This window comes from Emydura macquarii, unplaced genomic scaffold, assembly GCF_026122565.2.
Source record: "Emydura macquarii macquarii isolate MOO-44397 ecotype Brisbane River unplaced genomic scaffold, CSIRO-AGI_Emac_v2 contig_2948, whole genome shotgun sequence".
Classification (NCBI taxonomy): domain Eukaryota; kingdom Metazoa; phylum Chordata; order Testudines; family Chelidae; genus Emydura; species Emydura macquarii.
In genome coordinates, this window is record NW_027133085.1 from 4233639 (window position 1) to 4254716 (window position 21078).

The window sequence follows — 21078 nt, forward strand, 5'->3', positions numbered from 1 at the left end:
ACAGCTTAAGTTGGTATAAGTTATGTCACTCAGGCGTGTGAATAAGCCACCCCCCATGAGACATAAGTTACAGCAACCCAAGCACCGGTGTGGACAGTGCTATGTTGGCAGTAGAGCTTCTCCCGCCAATGTAGCTACCACAGGCAAGGTAGCCTGTGGCAGCTGGCGTAATTATGTCAGCAAGAGAGCTCTCTCCTGTCGGCTTAGAGCATCCATACTAGCAGTGTGACAGTGGTGCAGCTGCAAGCTCTGTAGTATAGCTGTAGTCTAAGCCCTAAGTGCTTCAAAGAGAATGGAACAGGAAAGAAAATCTGCTCCCAAGTACGAACTGTAGCCCCTTGACCTTTGTGAAATGTTACGTTTGACCCTCAGCTGAAAAGATTAGGCCCCACTTTTCTAATGCAAAAGAAACTTGGGGCACAACCCGGGGTGTACTGTACATTTGCAGTGCTCATTGACCAAAGGGCATCCTGCTCATTGCAGAATCAAAACTCAACTCAGCAGCTCAGAAATGGATAGCAAACTTAGAAAATGTTAGCGTTTTATAGTGAGCTTTTCGGTAACATGTAGCAGCTTCTAATCGAATTACTTCACACTGTGCTTGCTCTTCTTTAAATCATGAATCAGTGTCTTGAGTTCTATAGTACCTCCAAAAAGGGACATTTGAAACTGTTTTGAAATTCCTGGGTTTGAGATGGCGGGAGGAAGGTTAACAATGTTATGAAAGGGAAAGCATCAATATACCAGGAATTTATGTACTATTTATATACTAAACACAGATTGTTGCTAGGAAGTGATACGGTGTCAATACAGCATTCTTATAACAGCATGATAACACTTATAACCCATGATAACCCAGTAAGGGAGAAAACACTGGTATAGTCAAATCTTGTGTTTATAATGAAAAACCATGTGTTGGTGCCATTTATCTCTTCTACTAGTCAAAATCAGATTTACACTGGAAAAGTAATATAATCTTACAACATGGATATTTTTGTTTTCCTACTTCATAGGAAATAGTAATTTCTATATATATTTTTTTAAAAAAAAGCTTTTAAATTCAATTTGTATACCATGTTTACACATGTTTAAAAAGAATAACAGCAGTGGCATACTGAAGGGGGGGGGCCAGGCCCCAGGGCGCAGGCCTGTGGTGGGGCACCAGGTTGGGTTGGCCCTTCATGACACAGAGGGTGTGGGGGGCACTGGCCCCTCCAGCGCCCCCTGCGCGTCGTGAAGGGCCAGCCTGTCGCCCCTCCACACCCAGGCCAGGGGGTGAGGCCACCCCGTCTGAGCCAGTGCCAGGCTGCGGGGCTGGAGTGGTGGGTAAATGTGGGGCGCCGGGCTGGCCCTTCCCGATGGGTGGGGGGTGCAGGAGGCTGAGGCGGCTGCTTCCACTCCTGCGCCCCCCCCCGCGCATTGTGAAGAGCTGGCCCGGTCCCCCCACACTGGGGGGTGAAGCTGCCCCCGTCTGAGCCGGTACTGGGCTGTGGGGCTGGAACAGGAGAGGTGGGCGCTGCACAGTGGATAAGTGTGCGCGTGGGGGAGGGAGTCAAGCCTGTATTTGTGCACCCCCCCAGGCCTCTCACACACCTACACACACACACACACACACACACACACACACTCCTCCCTGCAGGTACAGAACGCCCCCCGGGGCAGCTGGGATCGCTGGGACTCCTCCTGCCCTGTGAAGGCGGGAGGGGGGGTGTGCAAATGCAGACTTGGCCCTCAGGCACCAGAGACCTGTGGTATGCCACTGAATAACAGCCTTGCTGAATTCCATTTTGCTGAGGTCCTTATCGGCCCTGCTGGTGCTCTCACTGCTAGGGGAGGTGACTTGGAACAAAGCAACCAAGAGATGCTTTTTTTTTTTTTTTTTTTTTTTTTTTTTTTTTTTTTTTTTTAAATAATGAAATTTATGTTCTTGTATGTTGTAGTGTAGATGTTAAGGCTTGTTTGGGGAAAAGAGAGAGTTAATGCCTGGAGGTTCACGTGGGTGTTTCCTGAAAGATCTGAGAAGTAAATGACTTTTTGGGGAGTCTGAGAGTCCATGGAATTTTCTTTTTCTCATTTAGAGAAGGTTCCCCCCTTTTAACAAATATGGGAAAACTGTGTTTCTGACTTCCTTTCTCCTCTGCCTTTCCTTTCCTTAGATCAATTGACACAGCTCTTTTATTTAATCCTGACTTGATTAGAGTTGGGGGTCTTTCCATCTCTGAAAGACTTCCCAAGGTAATGGACTTCCATGGTAAGATAGGGCTAAGGAAGAAGTTGCTTGCTAATTTCCACTGACATAGGCGGATATGAGAGAGAGTGTCTGGGGGTGTTTTTCCCCCTATAAAGCCTAGTCCTTTCTCATGTATAGATGATGTACTGGCTGGATTTAGGGCTGGTCTACAGTACAGAGTTTTATTGACAAAAGTCAGCTTTTGTTGACAAAACAGTGAAGGTGTACACAGTGAAAGGCTTCTCCCACTCATGTAACTCCCCTGTTATGCTGACGTAATAAAACCATCTCAACAAGAGGTATAGGGCTTATGTTGGCATAGTCAGGGCGATGCACTGTGTAGACGCTGAGTTCCTTACATTGGCTGTTGGCTGTCATTCTTGTCACTTTCATGACTCTGCTGGAAACATGAGATGGACAAGAATGCTGGACAACTAGACCCTAGGTGACCCCTGCTCCACTGGAGAGCTCAGAGGCTTTCCCCAGCTCCTGGCAGGGAATCGGAAAGGGAGAAGCCCTTGGCAGCTTCTCTCAGGGGGAATCGGGAGCGGGGGCTGCCAGCAGAGCTGAGACACCAGAGTCTCAGCTGTCCACGCTGCCCCCTTAGGTCAGTGGAAGCACTACCCAAGGAGGGTAGTGTGGCCATCATCCACTGCAGTAATTAATGTGGTGGCTGTATGTCGACCTAACATAGGTCGACTTATCTTTGTAGTGTAGACAAGGCCTTAGTTCATGCAGATCTTATGGGGAAGGGGTTACACTAAGCACATGGACATCAAATTTTCAGTGTTAGTTTACCTCTTCAATAGAGGTCAAACTAATTGATCCCTTCTGACCTTAAAATCTGAGTCTAAATCTTAAGATAATGGCACATTATTAAATGCTCATGCTGCATATCTAAGATATAAAAAGTATGACTATCCAAAGCTTACCTCGTGGATCTCAGGTACACACGTGTATTTTGGCAGCTTTCTGTGGCAATAATAATTTGTGTTAAGGCAGGCTACAAGGTCATTCTCCTTAATTGTTCTTGCAACCTTCTCAGCCACTCCCTTCTGGTGAACAAGAAACTGTGTTTGGGAGTTGATCCAGAGTTCAAACTCTGCCTTACAAAGGGTGTGTGTATTGAGGGAGTGAATGGTGTGTGGCATGCCCTGCATATGGGTTAAACAAAAAACATGTATATTGTGGTGTGTGTGTGCTCTCAGAGTTCAGTCTCTCTCTGATTTTGACGAATGCTTAGATGATACATATCACCAGTTAGATGTAGAAGAGCTACTTCCTCCTGAACCCAGGAAACTCACCTATGGTGGGGCAAAGTGAATAAGAGGTACTGTTCCAATGCAAAGCAGCTGCGACTATTGCTTTTTGTGGAGCTCTGTTCCTGGTTCCCCCACACTGATCTCACAGGTGTGTTGGAGAAAGATAGGGAGGATGGATAAGACTCCCATCAGCTGCAGAGGTTTCAGGGAGGAAAAACTTTAAAGATAATTATTGTTGCCCTTTTAACTGAAAACATCACAGGGCTTGTAATCTACTCTTGTACAATGTTTGACTCTTTATTACTTTCAGGATCAAATTAAGATAGATGTAAACAACTGTGATGTTATCAAATACATTAGTACAAATAATGCTGCATTGATAGGCAGGGTGGGGACCCTGGAAAAATAGGGTGTCCAAACACCAAGCAAAATGCTGTGCAGAGGGAGATAATCCTACACATCATTGACAAAATTTCTATATTAAGAACTACTGGGTGAAAAATTGATCCAGTTATGCATACACAAAGGGTTTTTCATTTATCTTGAGGCAAGAAGGCTTGCAGGCCAGGGACACTTTAGAATTCTGTTAGTTGTTTTTAAGTCCCAGTGACTGTGTATCATTTTCAAAATAACTTAAAAATCATGTAATCTGTCCTAATGTTGCTTGTGAGACTCAATCCTAGAGACTAAGATTTAAATCTTTGAAAGAAGATTTAACCAAAATTGGTGCTCTGTTAGAAATATTGTATCCAGCAAATTTTTGTATTCTGTATGACAACAAAAAGTTTCTGTATTACAGTGAGTTTCCTTATCTTCTGTTTTCAAAGTTTAAATTGTCGTGCAGACTTGTGAAAAGGCAAAGTCATGTAACTGCTCTTCTAGCTCTCTGGGCTTTGTTTACTCTTGAATCAGATCTAGCACTGATACAGCACTTGATCTGTTTCTAATGGAGAAGAATTCTACTTTAAACAATGTAGGAAATTATTGCTTTGGGGCAAACAATGAGACTTCCTGCTCTGGTCAAGAAAACACACCTTCCCATTGTCCTTCTCTGTCATGTCACTGAATGTTCGTTCTCTTCAAAAGTATTGGTAATTGCTACCATGGTAACAAAACAAAAACATGATGTAGCAGCTATTCTCAGTGTTTCATATGTGAATTCTACTCGTTTAGTAAACTACTGCAATTTGAGGACTCTTGCTGATTTAAGGCTACACAAAACAATCTGTTCACTGTGTGGTCCTCAAGGGTGGGGTGTCTAACATTTTTGGGGCATAGGGGATAATCATCACTAGAATCAGCCAGTGCAAAAAGATAATGTATTAGTACTTAATGACTGCACAATTAACTTCTGTAGCAAGAGGTGAATTTTTTGGAACTCTTGGGGATCTGGTTATAATTGAATTACTTTCTTATGTTGCAGAGCAGCTAGACAAAGTCTCTCCTGAACTAGCTCTTGCTCTGTATTTGGAATTTTAGTGGTCATGCCATGTGATTTGGGGCTGACAAGTTCCCCAGGTGAAAGTTTAGGGAGATGGGAACAAGGCAAGGTGCAGAAAGGGGGGCACAGATCAACCAAGGATTTAAAAAGGGAGCTGCTTTCCAGGGTAGTGGTTTGACTTTTTTTTTTTTTTTTTTTTTTTTTTTTTTTTTTTTTTGGGGGGGGGGGGGGAAGTGAACTACTTGGAACTTGTCATCTCTGCTTGCTCTGTCCCAGGTAAACAAGACTTATGTGAACATTGTAAATAAATAAATGGGAATAAGAAATACCCTGAATCTTTGCTACTAACTTCATTTCTAAGGAGTAACAGGCATACTCCAAAGTCCCAATACCACTACTTCTCAGGAAGGGACAACAGTAAGTTTCTGACTACTTGTTTATGTCCCCTGAAACCCAGGGATAGGAGTCACCTTGGAATGTGGCTCCAACCCATTCTTATAAAGTCTCACATAATCAAATTGCTCCTGGAGCTGAAGCTTTCAGGAAAAAACAAATATCATGAGACTAGTGATAAAATTGTGAAAGTCAGCAACCTTGGATAAACTATGATTCCTATTGGGACAACTTATGAAAATCCTCTTGGAGTTTTCTCCCAAGAATTCCTGTGTGGCTTTTATCGCGGGAGGGGGTGAATTGAGTCTAAAAAAGTTTTAAGAGTAACTTGAATAGAACCTGCTAGTTTGTTCCCTGTTAAGTCTACAGGACTTTTCTATATTGAAGTCTGAAGGGGTGGCTATTTATAAATATTAGGCAGTAATTATAGCTACGTGTCACAATTAGTAGGTAAGAAAAAGAAATTGTAAGAGAGGCAAAATTATACTGAATTAGGGAAAAAAATCTGAAAATGAGATGTAATAGGCTGTGGAACAGTGTCTCTCAAAGGAAGTAGTGGTGGCCCCATTGCCTTGGGATTTACAAAAATAGCCTGGACAAAACACTAAAAAATGTGCTGCTGAGAGCAATCCTGTATTGTCAGGGGGATTGAACTAACTCAGGAGATAAACCTGGTGACTTTGATTTCTAACTCTTGTGATGCTAGCATGCCACTTATTAGTTAAAATTAAAAAAAAAAAAAAAAAAAAAAAAAAAAAGGTAGTTGTCCCTTTTATTTAAGATTACGTAAAAGTGAAATGCATTTTTCTCATTTTATAATATTGAAAATGAATACAGGCAAACTGGGAGGCAAGGGAGAGAAGGAACATAAGTCATGGAAGTTAGACCTACATTTCTTCCATTTTACAAGTCATAGTGCAGTTTATCCTTCCTTTGTCTTCAAAATACAAGCACTGGTTAAGGGTGGGGGGAGGGGAATGCTTTAGAATGGCATAGGAACATCTATTGAGCAAAAGCTATTGTAAGTGGCATATGTTTGATCTTTAACTTTGCGTTTCTTTGTCCTAAACACTTAATTTCTCCTTAACTAACAATAATGCAGGTGATTGGTGTCCTTTTTGTGCATCATTTAGTTGCTCACCTTGTTGCCATCACCATTGACCCAGCAGATCAAAATGTGCTGACCAAGAAAAACTACAGCAGTCCCATGCCAGTCTTTGATAGAAGCAGGCATAAGCACGTCATTCAGAACCAGCACTGTTATCTCTGTGAAGTTGATGTGTAAGTTATGCAATAAAAACATACCAAAAAGATCAGGGTTTTTTGGTTTAAATCCAGACACACATTCTATTTTTCTTTACTCTTGTGAAGTCATCTTCCTGCTGGCCAGGTTGGAGAGATACAGACCTATCAGTAAGAAATTTGTGGCTTTGACTTAGCACTGCCTATAGTTGAGATTGCCTGGCAATACTCATGATAAGATCCTGTTTTCACTTGTTTTAACTCTGGCAAAATTTACCTTTCAGGCTGAAACTTTCCATACCAGGGGTTTGTTCCAGGGTGATTTTAATGTTTCAGCTAAAATGTTTTCACTGTTTCTGAAAACAAGATCAGGGGAAAATACATTGTGTTGTCCATTTTATTTAGGAGAAAAATTCTCAAAACCATTTCGCTGAGAAGCCGTAGCACATCCAGCCTTTCGGAGCAGGGACTTGAAATCTGGCAGGAGGGTTGCTCTGGGATGTGCTTTTTGCCATCCCTGTGAAAATGAGCCCAAATCTGGCCAAGTTACATGCTTCTGAATAATCTCTGTTTGCAAACACTGAGTGGAGACTTGTCAGAGTTTGGCAGTTAAATTCCCAAAGAGTCTGTCTGTGCTGAGCATACTCCATCTGCTAACAGTTCCGTCCTGCTGCCAGTGCTCCCCTTGCTGGTACAGCCAGAGAAATCCTGAATAGAATGCAGGGGGTGAGGAACTGTTGTGGGGTGGGATGGGCTATGTGCCTTGGGCTGCTTGTGATTTGTTCTGTATGATATCTAACCTGTTACAATACACCAGACTGCCTGTTTTTCCATAAGTGTGGCCTGTTTTACTGACTAATTCTGATTCCATTTTATTTATATCTTTTTGTTTTTTAGAGGTCCAAAAGCCAAACACTGTAGTGCCTGTAATAAGTGCATTGCGGACTTCGATCACCACTGTAAATGGCTCAATAACTGTGTGGGAGGCAGAAATTACTGGTAAGCCAATATGGGCTAGCTTTAAACATATTGATTGTCCATGAAGAAATCAATGGGAGCTAAATGTACTTCACAATGAGCAAGATGCTTTTCCCACCTGCCTCCTTTGAAGACATTTAACTGCTTGGCAGGGATTGGCTGATTTGCAGTGAATGTTCCTTTATCAGCAGCCTTTTATTCAACAGTAGAAAAGTGAGGTCAAGCTAATGACTCCTCTCTGGGAAATCAGTTTTAAATATATCCCTTTCCTCCCCCATATGGCCCAGACACATCCAGTTTTTACTGTTTGCAGTTTGTTTCTAATAAGTAAGTCCACTGTAAAAATCTGCAAGCTAGTGATGAATATATCTAGTCAGGATACCTATTACCAGATATATGTTCCCTGACCAATTTGAGAGTTAATTCTTATCTTTAACTGATTATTATGCAAGTTTTGATCTTTGAATTAAATAAAAAAGTGTCCTTGGTTGGTATCGTTTGACCCGTACTAAGTGTATTGTTCCTACCTTGTAACAAATAAAACCTTGTTTTTAAATATTTCTTTTATTGTACTAAAGGCATTTCATTTTTATTCAAATTTGAAAAAGAATATAATAAAGAAATGTCCAATAAAAGAAAAGAAGAAATTATACTGCATAGCACAGAGCGAATAAAAAAATGCATAAAATACTAAGTAGAAGTTTCCATGCCTAATTATATCTTGTAAGGAAGGTAAAAGAGACTCAAGCAAACCCATGTGATATTTCTTTTACCAAAGCCCCCTTGTTTTTGAATTCTTCATGCCAGTGTTCAGTTTGTAAAGCAGCTAACAATTGGTCATGAGGAATGCAGTTGTAAAGTGAGTACCTGCTACCTATTCTTTGTATATATAAAGATGATGTGAGCACTTACAAAAAGAATAGAACAAAATGTCAGCTTCTTCAGCCCCTGAATATGATTTATGATGAAAACTCTGTAAATTCTTCTTTGCATTTAAAATGCCACAAGCTGAATGGGAAAGAAGAGTAACAAAAGGAGTGTGAGCGGAAAATGGAATATGACTAAAGAGTCTGTTTGTAGTGAAGCCACAATAACTCAAGTGATTCTTTGTTTTCCAAAGCTTTAAAACCGAGAATGAAAATGAGAAGTAGGTGAAGTTCTTTAGTGTATGTTAGAGAGATGAATGGGGGCTAGATTTGGAGGGATATTTTTTAATTTGGTTGGTGGGTGGAACAATCTCTTGGCCTTGCCCATTACACTGGCTTTTAGTAGCAAATGGCTCTGGGGTAGAAGCTTCCAATCCCATGGTATAATGGGTGTTGTGAATGGCCTGAGAATCATTGGGTGGGAAAAGGTCTTATGGCCACGCATAACATACCCTGGTGGGATACACCCCATGGAGACAGATTGGGGATCTATTGGAAGGCAGTCAATGTATTAGGGATTTAGATTGTATGATTTGATACACATTTTGAAGAGGCTTTTGTTGCAGGAATGGTTTGTAGAAAGTCTGTCTTGTGGGTCTTTGCCTGTGCACCCGGCTGCAGTAACTATGCCCATGTATCACACTCTTTGTGTTGGAGTCAGAGGCTTATTCTTCTGGTGATTCCAGGGCCAATGTGAATGATATTTCAAGAGGGATTTGAGATGTCACATGTACCATGACACCCATGGGACTGTCCCATATGGCTTTTGTTACTAAATTTAAAGCTAGCTTGCTTTGGCTTTGATCTCTGATTTGGAGGGGATGGGGATGGTAAATACACTTTTTTTCTGATGTTCAGTGTTCTCATTTTGGTTTGGCATCAGGGCTTTACCCGTTGCACTCTCTGGAGTAGTGGAACCATTTTGTTTGCTTAACTACAAAGGCAGATGGCCCAATAGGGTTTCAAAGCTCTTTAATGGAGAATATTCAATATTAATGCATGTGGGCTATTCTTTCAGTAATCTGGTTAGACTGGTAGTCCTCTGCTGTCAGCATGGTTGTTCTAATACTGCATCCTCCTCCTGGGTCAATCTTCAGGCAGCCTGTGACAGAGATAATCGAAAGAGAAGAGCAGAAGGCTGAGTGCTGGTGACAGAAATCAAGCTCCAAATCTGATTGATCATATCATAAATCACCTTTGAAGTCTTATGCAATGGCTGTAATGGAGACAGTTTTCTTTTCTTCCATCATAGCCCCTGAAATTATAATTGGTAGCACTGGTTCCCTTGGCACAGTACAATCCAGAGTATCTGTTTTCATCTGTGGAAGTTCTATTCTGTTTGGTTCCTTCTTGGCTAACTTACAAATTTGTCTCTTCTGTTCCAATGGCTTTAGTCATTTGAGAAACATGAGCTATCAGGTTTAAACATCTGGGTGCTGAAGGCAGGTAGTGTTTGGTGAGCAGCCAAAAATGCTGAAATTCATACCATTAGACCATCAGAGTCCAATTATTTATTTGATCTTCAGTGGATGCCTAAAGTCAGATGTTTTTACACAGGCTTTTGCCTGAGAAGGTGGCCTATGGGGCGTGGTGGGAGTTAAGTGTTCATTTGTGTGTGGGGGTGGGGGAATTGATGTAATTTCATACTTGTATTTTTAACTTAAAAGATAAATTTATTATTCTTTTAAATCAGGGAAAGTCCATAAAAGCTTCATTTCTGTAACACCTAGTCATTCTCTGAGTGTAGTACACTCTCACCCCCACACAGGGACTCACTCGCTCTCCCTAGCAAACGCCTCCCAGGGACCCCCCCCTCGCGGTGGCACGCCACTGTACCCCCAGACCTCCACCCCCACACATGGACCCACTTGCCTTCCCTGGCAAATACCCCCCAGGGACCCTCCCTCCTCAACCTCCCAGGGATCCCCTCCACCATGGATAGCGTCCCCCTACCCACATATCCCCCCGTACGCCACTGTACTCCCCAGACCTCCACCCCCACGCATGGACTCACTCGCCTTCCCTGGCAATGCCTCCCAGAGACGCTCCCTCCACGCTGGATAGCGTTGCCCCCCCCCCCCCCCCATACCCTCCTGCAACCCTCAAGCCCCACACCCCAGCCCCTCCCACGGGCCACAGCTCATTCTCGATCAGCCCCCATTCCCTCCCACTGCGTGTCATCCCCGGATGCTGTATTGCTGTGCTTTTTGAACCTTGACTATCGCTTTATTGTTTTGTGCTTAAACATTTCCTAATAAAACGTTTTAATTTTGTTTCTCTTACATACATAGGTTTTTCTTCAATGCTGTTGCCTCTGCTGTTCTTGGTGTCTTCCTCCTGATATTGGTGATCCTGTATGTCTTCATCCAGTACTTTGTGCATCCAGCAGAACTACGCACAGCACCTCAGTTTGAAAGTATTTTTCCACTGACTTAAAATATATGTACTTTTTGTAGTTTATCTAATGGTACTGCTCTCTGAAATCCATTTATGTATACACTTAATTGAAAGAAGATATCAGTAGGACTTCTTGGTCAGAAGACTGTTGGTTGACACTAATTCAGTGCTGGGAGGATGCTGTGTTGTCATTCTTCAGATGAGAAATTAAACTAGTTCTGCCTCTCTCTTGTGGTTTTCTTGGTGAAAGTTAGATTTCATATTCTTTCCCAAGATTAGGGAATTTAACCCATGTGTGTGTAGACCACCATATTCCTGACCTGGTTTTTAATAAAACAAGTCCCTGTATATGGTAGAATTCTGGGTCCAAACAGTGGCTGCTGTGTTTGCCTATGTAACCAACTAACTTACTGTGTAAAGCATCTGACTTTAAACTGTTGATCTTCATTGCAAAAGTTTTACTGCATACACGTCTTTTGAGTGCCCACAGATACAAGAAGTAATTGCCTCTGATCACCCATTATCACTTCCTACTCAATACATGTAATTAGGCTTCAAGTACCCTGTTTTCATCTACCCCCCCAATATTGTCACTTCCCTTGGATATGTATATGTGGCCTCCTATATATGTTGCCTCCTGTATATCTCCATCACTTGCATCTGAGGAAGTGGGCTGGAGCCCACGAAAGCTTATGCCTGCAGAAATTAAATTTGTTAGTCTTTAAAGTGCTACAGAACTCTTGTTGTTTTTACAGATATGTAGAAAGACTATGTAAAGTAAAAATACTTTTAAACATCCTTAAATTACTCAGATATGCTCTTAAAGATGTAATATTTAAAAAGGTGTTTATCTCAATTTTTCTGTCTTCCATAACACTGGAAATGGAGATTTCTTTACACATAAGGCTATTTTAAATGGTTTTCTACATAGTTGTTCATTTTAAGTAAATTCAGAGATGTGTGACTTCTAGACTTCCAGAAATTCTTTGGGAATATGGGGAAGACAAGCCAATCTGCCACTTATTCAAGTGAGGGTTTGCATCAAAGTGTGATGCAAAGCTTCCCTGTGTAGCTCTTTTAGTTACACCCTGATCTGTAATACTTTCCTACCGTTCCACTTCTAAGGTTCTCTTTGAGCAGGATGTAATTGTGCCACATTTAGCCAGAGCTTTGTGATGTGGGTCTGGATCAGACTGCCAGATTGGAGACTTGAACCAAGATGTGAACCCAGGTTTCCAGAAGTGCTGGGCCTGTGCCTTAGGGTAAAATTTTCAGAAGCACCTCTAAGTTCCATTTTTTCAAAAGTGATTAACTATGTAGGCTCCTAAATCCTGCTGACTGCCAATGAGACTTAGGTTCCTAATTCACTTAGCTGCTTTTGAAAATTTTGCCCTTAGTCTTACACTCCTCCCACACTCTTCCCTGTCCCCAACCTTCAGTTTTTTGAGGAACCATGAATAGTCCAAGTAAACAGAGCTAGGAAGTATATTTATCCTTTTGGTTCGGTCTAGAAGTAGGTTTTTAAATCAAAACAAATAAGAGGTGAATAGCCACATGCAAAGAAGAGACAAAAAGCCCAGTTGCTAAGAGAGAGTACTTGAACTGTAGGAAAGACCATGGGTAGCTTGGTTTTGCCTATTTCCATTACCAGAAGGATGAAGTGTTTTATTTTCTCCCTTTACTTTGCCCTGGTAGGAGTCAGTGGAAACAACACATGGTTGGCCTTTCTTCCTGTGGCTCCTGCAGAGACTACAGCAGCTGGACTCCTGGTTGTGGCGGTGATCACTGTGCTCTTGGGAATTGCATCGCTCCTGCTACTGGGACACTTGCTGATATTTCATCTTTACCTCTGTACGTAATGTTTCTCTGTAAGCAGGTGGGCCATGATTGTTTCAGGAAAATCCTCCTCTGTCTGTTGCAATCAATACCCTGTAAAGGTTTCATCTTTTAATTTGTTTTAGATATCTATAAACCCAAGTATGGAAAACTCCAGCCTCACTGGCTGAAGCTTGTTTAGATATAAGCAACTGAGAGATATAATGGAAAGTGTTAGGCAACTCCACCCACAATAATACAGCACGTTTCGCATGTGCAAAGGTAGTTTGGCCTGGAAATTTACCAATAACAGAAAAAGATAATGATCTGAATTAGCTTAATTACCAAGAGAGAACATCATCCCTGGGGAAGATTTCTTGGAAACGACAATCCTATGTACCAAATGAAATGTATAATGCAAAATGCTTCCTATAAAGCAAAAAGAAATTGTTCTGCTTCTTTTTAGAGGATTTAAAGAGGGATCAAGGATTCAAAACCCTTTTTTTGGCATTTAATATTTTAAAATCAAGTTTGTATGTCTTTCTTAAAGATATGATAGTTCAGCCAGAAATTATGGGCTTGATGCATGAATTATGGGGTGAAATTATATGGTCTGTGACTAGATAATCATAGTCCTTGCTAGCCTTAAGATCTATTAATCTACAAATATATATTTTTCATGTAGCTAACTATCTTTCAGTAGCTTTCTTTGGTCAACATTGGACCAAAATTTGTAATCTTATTTGCATGTTTGATATGCAACATTCAGAAGTGTTGGAAAAATATTTTTTTTAGTATTTGTTTTTTATGTTTAATTCTCCACTGCTTTGGTGGGTATGCATAGAAGTTCACTAATAATAAAATGCAAATGCATCCAAGTTATGTTTTGAGGTACCTTGAAGTAGAAAGCGTTTATATGCCACTGGGGGGGGGGGGGGGGGGAGAGAACATCTAGAGTATATTCAGTGCATCACTTAGAGCGTCCTCCTGACATTACAAAATAAATATATTTTAAAGTACCATTTAAAATATTTATACTTTTTTTTTCAAATTTGTTTCCCTAACTGGTTTTCAAAATAATATGAAGTACATTTAATTTCATAGCTTATGAATGGAACTTGCCTAGTTGGCCTCTTTGCTCCTTTTGTTTCATTTTATGGTTATTTCTTCCTTTCCCCCCCTCTTGATCATCATCTCTTCCTCTTCCACAAATGCACTTCAGCTGATGTGATGCAAGATGTAATGGTGTTTTGATCTTGATCATATGGCCATTGACCTTGCTTGTTGCGCTTTCTGTTTTGAAAGCATGTGGGGTGAGAAGGACAGCTTGGCAGGTAAAAGGAGCAGAGTGACACAAAGGAGCCCTATAAGCTCTGGTTCCAGCTTGGTGGGGGGGGGGCATTCTCCAAGTGCAGACACTGCAAAAGAGAGCCAGGAATCAGTGTTCCAAGGACCCTTTTGCAAGCTCTGGCATGGGGAATGTGCTGGGGGTGGGGCCACAGCACGCAGCCTTGCAGAAATTCTGAGCACCACTGTGACCCAGAAGGCAGACCAGGAAGGCTGCTGTTAACTTTACAGAGTCGGGGAGCTTGTCTGTCTACCCCAGGGGCTCCAGACCTTGTAGCAGCCCAGATTGGAAGGATCGAAAGGTGGCTTTAATATCAGCTCAGTCCTTCTTCATCCCGGAATGCAAGTTTCATGCTGTGCCTCTGAGGCATAGTACAGAATCTGACCCATATACACAACCAGCTTAAAATCTTTCAGTTCCCTGAGCAAAGATGTTTTTATCACCATGAAATATCTTAGCTGGAAAAACATTCTAGATATTGGCATGTCAAGAAGTATACCAAGCCTTGAAAGTTTCTCTTGTACAGCATGCTTTGTGACTCTGCATTCCATACTTTAATTTTAGTGTTTTTTCTCTGTGTAGATATTTTTACTAAGCAAAGAAAATTGGGACCTTCTTTAACGTTTCTTGTTTTTCAGGAAGGAAACTGATTTAATTATCAGTGACATGGATGCACCTTTGTTGAAATCCACAGCATTGCTATGCTTTTTACAATGACACCCCCTCCCCTCTTACTGTATTTGATCAGACTAGAGGTTCCTGGGGTGTTTCACTGGTAACCTAGCTTTCTTAATGAATGTTTTTGGAATTTAAAAAAAAACACATGGGGTAGTACTAAAATGATTGTTATTACCAAGAGATTTGACCTTTTTAAATGTGATTCTTGACAATGCTTTGCTATAATCATGTGACTACTCAATGAATCAGACTTTTGCTGTTACAATATTTTTTAATTATCCTTTGATTGCTTTGGCAAGACATAAAGCATTTAAAACTTGGCCATATCTGTTAAAATAGATACTTGCATATTCTTGAAAATTAACTATTTGGACTCAGTAGGGAGGTTGGAGGGTATAACTTAACCATCCACAATATTCACACCATTGCAAATATTCTTTGAACTTAATATCTACAGAACTTCTACTGAATATATTCCCAGAAAAACTAATTTAGTAAAGGTGGTAAATAGAGGTTTACTTATTATTAACATAAGATTTTTAGAACATCTGAATTCCAAACAAACATTTGAAAGTTAGGAAATTTATAGTATGTTTCCACAATCAACCTTTGAAATCATTTGCTATAATTGCAAACATAATGCTATGCTACAATTTTACATGTCAATTTCCTTTGTAGAAGAGATGGAAGTGACTTATTGTGTCATCAAATAGAACTCCCTGGCCATGTAGGATTTGTCACTACAGTTTATGATCTAGTCTTAAATGTCTATCCATGCATAAAAGTTGCTATGACGCTTAAAACTATGCATGGCTCTTCATGAAAGCTATAATTTTTGTGAAAAATTTCTGCAGAAGTTGGAATATTTTTCCCTACAATGCACATGCCCCCCATGGAGAGGCTCTTTTCCTAGCCACAGGGCAGCCTCTTCTGTGCCTTCAAACATCCCAGAGCTGGCCGCACATTTAAATTCTGCCACCGCTTCTCTTTTTCTGTTCCCAGAGTTAGGGGACAAATCTGGGGCTGCCACACTGTGCTCATGGGCAGAACAGGGCAGCTGTGTTGTCTGTGAGGTGCTCAAAGAAAACAAAAAAGTCTCAGGAATTCCACATGTGCAGGAAAAAGGAAAATACTCTGGCTTAAAAAAAACCCAAACACTTGGCAGAATTACCCCGTAATCTCCTATCAAGCTCCTGCAGATCTTTGCGAGCATTTCCAGTTCATCCACAAGTCAGGGACAGGATTGGCGGGGATGGCCAATTACCAAACAGGCTAACCATGTCAGTTGAACCTGCTTTCCAGAAGGAATGCAAAAGTACTTGCAGAAAATCCTTGTGTAGAAATGTCCATTTTAAGGATAATGAGGTCAGCTAGACCTGACAGAAGCAGAACCTTGGCACGGGGCGGGAGGAGAAAGGGGGGGGGGGGGTGTTCATGACATCTGGTTCCATGCTCCGGGTGCCCATGCAGTGGGTCTTAAAACTGTATGATGGTGCATACCTTTGGCAAGGAGGAGCAGTGCTGGCCACCCCACTATCCATTCAAGTTTGCCCCCACCAGATATCTGTTGTGACAAGGGGGCAGCAGGGCCAAAATTGAGTGAATGGTGTTGTGATCGCCATGTAAGGAGGGGCGGGTCGCAATGCCACTCAGTTGTGGCCCTACATCCCCTCTGTCATGATGGGGATCCCTGGGCAATGGGGCCGCCAGTGTTGCTGCTCATCACCAGGGCTCTCCTTCATCCCAGTGTCTGCCCGGCCTTGCCCCACTTCCAGCTGCCAGCCTTCTCTCTCAAGGTGGGGATATGACACTGCAGCTGGGTGGGCTGATAGAAGGCAAGGGCTGATAATGGTGCAGACATAGCAGGCGGGGTGCTGAGGACTGTAGCTGCAGTGGGGATGGCTCCACAGGGTTTGATAGTGTGTACATGGGGAAAAAAGGTGGGAGGGGGGATGCTTCTGTGCCTATGTACACAGCCTATTTCTCTAGAGTAGCGTCTCAGCTTACAGAGAAACCACTCTGAGAAATGGTGAAAGAACTTGCTGAAAAATGGTATTAGGATTTTTTTACCTCTTGTCTTCAGGCTGCTTGGCCTATTGTTGCTATTGATTCGGAGTGGGGGAGAGAGGACTCTGTGGTTTCGTTTTCTTCCAAATCTGCCAGAACCATTGGTACAGAAAGCAGCTGTAAGGAGTTAAATCCCTTGTTTTTTCCTCAAATGTATTAATTTCAAAATGTTTTGATCAGAGATAATGGAGGAGAAAAAGTAATTAGACTCCTGATCCATTACGTTTTCCTTGTTCTTATGGAAATGTTACCAGTATCTGGTTACTCTGAGAGACTTGGTGGCAGAAATGTGCAAAAGAAAGTTTTACTTAAATTCAAAACCACACGAATCTCTTCTGGTTTCACTGCCAACTTGAAATACCAGCCATATATGTAGGCAGAGTTGCTAAGACTAACAATCAATTCAGGGTAAATTTTAAGTTTATATCTAAGTTGCACAGACTTTGTCTTTTGGCATGATTTCAGTGTTGAAAATTGGCTATTTTGAATGAATTTTATTTATGAATATAAGAATGGCCATGCTGGATCAAAGCAATGTTCCACTATCCTATCTTCCAACAGTGACCAATGCAAGATGCTTCAGAGGGAATAAACATAAGAGGGCAATTATTGATTGATCCATCCCCTGTTGTCCCAGCATCAGGCAATCACAGGCATAGGGACACCCAAAGCATAGGGTTGCATCATCATCATCCCATGGCAATGAGCTCCACAGGTTGACCATGCCTTGTGTTGAGAAGTACCTGGAGATATTGGGTTCTTTCTAACAGGAAATTCCAAAGTGAAACTTCAAAGTTTCCATCAGTATGGATTGAAACTGAAGAGTGCTTTCACACACAGACCGTGCTAGAATGATATAGCTCCGTTTGAACAGCTCTACTTGCTATTCAAAGCTTAGATGGAAGCTTCTTAATTGTGTGTGTTCCCCTCATTGTGAGCACCTAAGAGGATTTTATTTTCTTCCAATCTTTCCAGGACTTCCAGTGCCCTAAACATGCCATTTCACAGCCTTTGGAGTGTGCTAAATATAAATGCAGAAACAAAGAAATACACATTGTGGGTTCTTGATTCAGGTAGCAGGGAGGTCAGATAATCCCATATTCAAAATCTGGTGCTATTTTTTGTGCTGTAAACTGTGTGGCTACACAGGATAAATTGAAATTAAATTGTAGCTTCTGTTCTTTGTTGTATACAGTGGGTAAGAAGCTGAGTACTTTTGACTATATAACAGAGCACCGGCGCACACAGAAAACCAGGGACCTGGAGAGTGATGTGGAAGTAACAGAGAATTCATCTGTCAGAATGGATCCCTTACAGGTAGGACCTTGTACCCCCTCTTGCATCCAGAAATCTATCTTTCTTTTTGGTGCCTGTGAGTTCTGCAAAGTTAGTGTTGGAAATTGAAATGGCATATCTTACCTGTCGGGTAATCTAGGATTCCATCACTGGAAAAGAAGGATTCTTTGATAGTTAACAGCTGAGCTCAGGAAAAGGTTTCACCACATCAACTAAAATGCTGACAAAGGAATTTTTTCCAGTGAATTGTAGTTTGGTAAATGCTACAAGACATCTAAATGATATCTCATTATGAAGGATGGACCTTCATCCAAAAAAACCCTACAAAAAACAGTTTGGATCCAACATGGGTTTAAATTAAAAACACAAGCTGATGTAAAGGACTGTTGTCTTCACTGTCCGTTTATGTGGGTGTGCATCCTGAGCATGTTTCTTTCTTTCAGTATGTCCACCTGACAAGTTCCACCAGCACCAGAGCACATGTGCTAAGTGTCAGTGCAGAATCAGCAGAAGCACAGAAAGACCATGAACATTGAGGCCATATGATTAGAGATCAGCTTTGGGACCACATTTGAAAACTGATAACAGTTAACTCCTGAAGGGCTCCAGAATGCTGAACTGCAGCTAGGAAAGCAAACAAGGCAAACATGATAAAAAAAAAAAAATAGGAGGGCCGTCTGCAGTTTTACCTTAAACTCTTGTCACGTCAGTATTGCCACTTCCAAACATTCAGAAGCCTTGATTCATGCCCCCAAAGTTTGAGATTGGCTTAAAAATTTTGGTTTTTTTTTTTTTTTTTTCCAAAGTGGAGTTTTTTATTTGCCTTCCAGTTTTTGAGCTCTGAAGGTTCACATTTTCAAGCTTTCCTCCCCAATCATAAGGGCTAGAAATTTACTTTTTTTTTCTTTCTTAAATGAAAGTGGACTTGTGTAATCACTTGAGTGCAGGAGCTGGAGATTTAAGAAAAGCACCAAATATAATAAGACTTCTGATAAAATCATAAATGGCAACATTATAACATCATCACCAGAGGGCAAAATCTTGCGGCTGACAGATAATTGGCTAATAATGTATACGTGTGGAAGAACATCAGGATAGTGATCTCCTAATAAAGAACATCAGTGCAAAACAGAGACAAACCAGACTGGATATCTGGATCTGTGGAGCATGGGGGAATGAACACCTCTTCTATTGGTCTTCAAATGGCAAATATTGTTGTCCATCATAATAGCTTCTTTCTTTAATAATAGCTCTTTGAATATAAAGATGACTATATGTTAAGTACATTCTAACTTTCAGGTACTAACATTGCTTGAACGTTTGATCTATGAACATTTAAAACAAAACCCCAACATCTACAATCTTAAGAAGAATGCATAACCTAAAATGTAATGTAAAAAATGTTGCCATCCATTCCTCCTGCTTTTCCCTCATCTTCCCATTTCTTATTTCCTTCCTTGTAATGTAGTGTCTGACCTTTAGATTGTAAGCTTTTTGGGGCACAGACCGTGTGTGACTTTGTGTGTGGTAGCTAGTATATTGTTGTTTGCTGGATAAATAAGAACAATTATTATATTAAAACAGGCTATTTTGCCCACTCATAGAATGAGATTTATTCAGTAACAAGCATAAGGGTTGGTTGGTTTGTTTAAAAAATTAGTATACAGTTTTCAAAATGTATTTTTAATAACATTATGCAAATATTTGTTTTACCTCATTTGCTCAAAGCAATATGAAACTTTCTAAAACTATTGTCTAGAGGAATGGTTCTCAACCCACAGGCTGCTTGTGGCCCAATCAGCACACAGCTGTGGCCCATGTGACATCCTCAGGACCATCCAGATAGTATATCTATTGTGTGCATGTGGTCCACATAACACAGAGAGACCTACATATGTGGCCCACAATGGTAGGTAGGTTGAGAACCACTGGTCTAGAGGTACAACATTCTAATGGGTTTTGCTTTTTTTTTTTTTTAAGGATTTGTCTTTAGCAAGTCAACAAAAGGAGTGTGAGGTCTCCGTTTCATCTCGATCTGGGTAAGTTAGTTAAATATAAATGTATCCATATTTAAAGCTTACTTTAGCTATGAATAACTACAGTTAACAGCTTTTATTTGAGGATTTTAAAATTGGTGTTTATGATTCAAATCAGTGTGTGATCTCTGGGGCAGGGATCATGTGTGGTATAATACCATGCCCATTATCAGCATTTAACAATAATAACTTTGTATCATACAAAGCCATATTGTGGAGGTGGTGGTAGCATCTTCATAGTAAAGGTGTCACTGAGATTTGCAGGAAATTCAGGAGTAAAATCCTGCTTTTAATTGACTTAAAGATTGGATTTCTTCACCAAATTTAACACGTTAATTTTTCAGAGGACAATTGAATTTTCTGTGACATTTTCAGATAACCATCTTGTAAGATTTGAAAAGGAAGCATTTAATATAACCTGCATAACCTCTATAACATTTGGCCCTGGGAGCCGAACACTTTTTTTTGTCTCTTCAGATCTAAGAGACTAGAGGCCTTACCAACTCCAAACTTCACACACACCTTTGGCAACAGCTCAAGCATAGGCCACATTTTAAAAAGAAAAAAAATAATCAAATGATTCCCTTTTTCTCATAATTTACTTCTCCACAATGGGAACTTAGTGGAAATGGTTGTCTCCATTCTGGGATGCTGTCAGCCTGCTTTCCTGGCTGTGCTGTGCCCAGCACAGAGTGCCTGCTAAGATAGGTTGGTCAGAAGGCAGGCAATGAGAGAGGGACTTCTGAGGCAGGGGAGATGGAAGAAGGGTAGCTGTTCAGGATGATAAGCCCAGTTTAGAGCATACTCCTCCCTAAAGCTCTTTGCTGGAGGGCTTAAAATCTGTCTTCCTTTCCCTTTCCTTCTCCCAAATGAGAAATCAATTGTTATCCAAGCACTCTTCTCACCCAACATGATTGACATCTTGATGTTCTCTGCAATCTGCTGTTAGCCTTCTCTCCCAATTCCCTA

The 21078-nt window shown here is 41.1% G+C and overlaps 1 protein-coding gene across 1 annotated transcript in view; it reads left to right on the forward strand.

The window, feature by feature from the left end:
- LOC137167620 (palmitoyltransferase ZDHHC11-like) overlaps positions 1 to 21078 on the forward strand; it is a 77421-nt gene that overhangs the window by 33265 nt on the left and 23078 nt on the right. Inside the window, exons 3-8 of the mRNA XM_067569831.1 lie at positions 6429 to 6607; positions 7466 to 7567; positions 10764 to 10888; positions 12565 to 12720; positions 17973 to 18094; positions 20054 to 20112. Of these exons, the coding sequence (XP_067425932.1) occupies positions 6429 to 6607; positions 7466 to 7567; positions 10764 to 10888; positions 12565 to 12720; positions 17973 to 18094; positions 20054 to 20112 (743 nt within the window). The remainder of the gene's footprint in view (positions 1 to 6428; positions 6608 to 7465; positions 7568 to 10763; positions 10889 to 12564; positions 12721 to 17972; positions 18095 to 20053; positions 20113 to 21078) is intronic.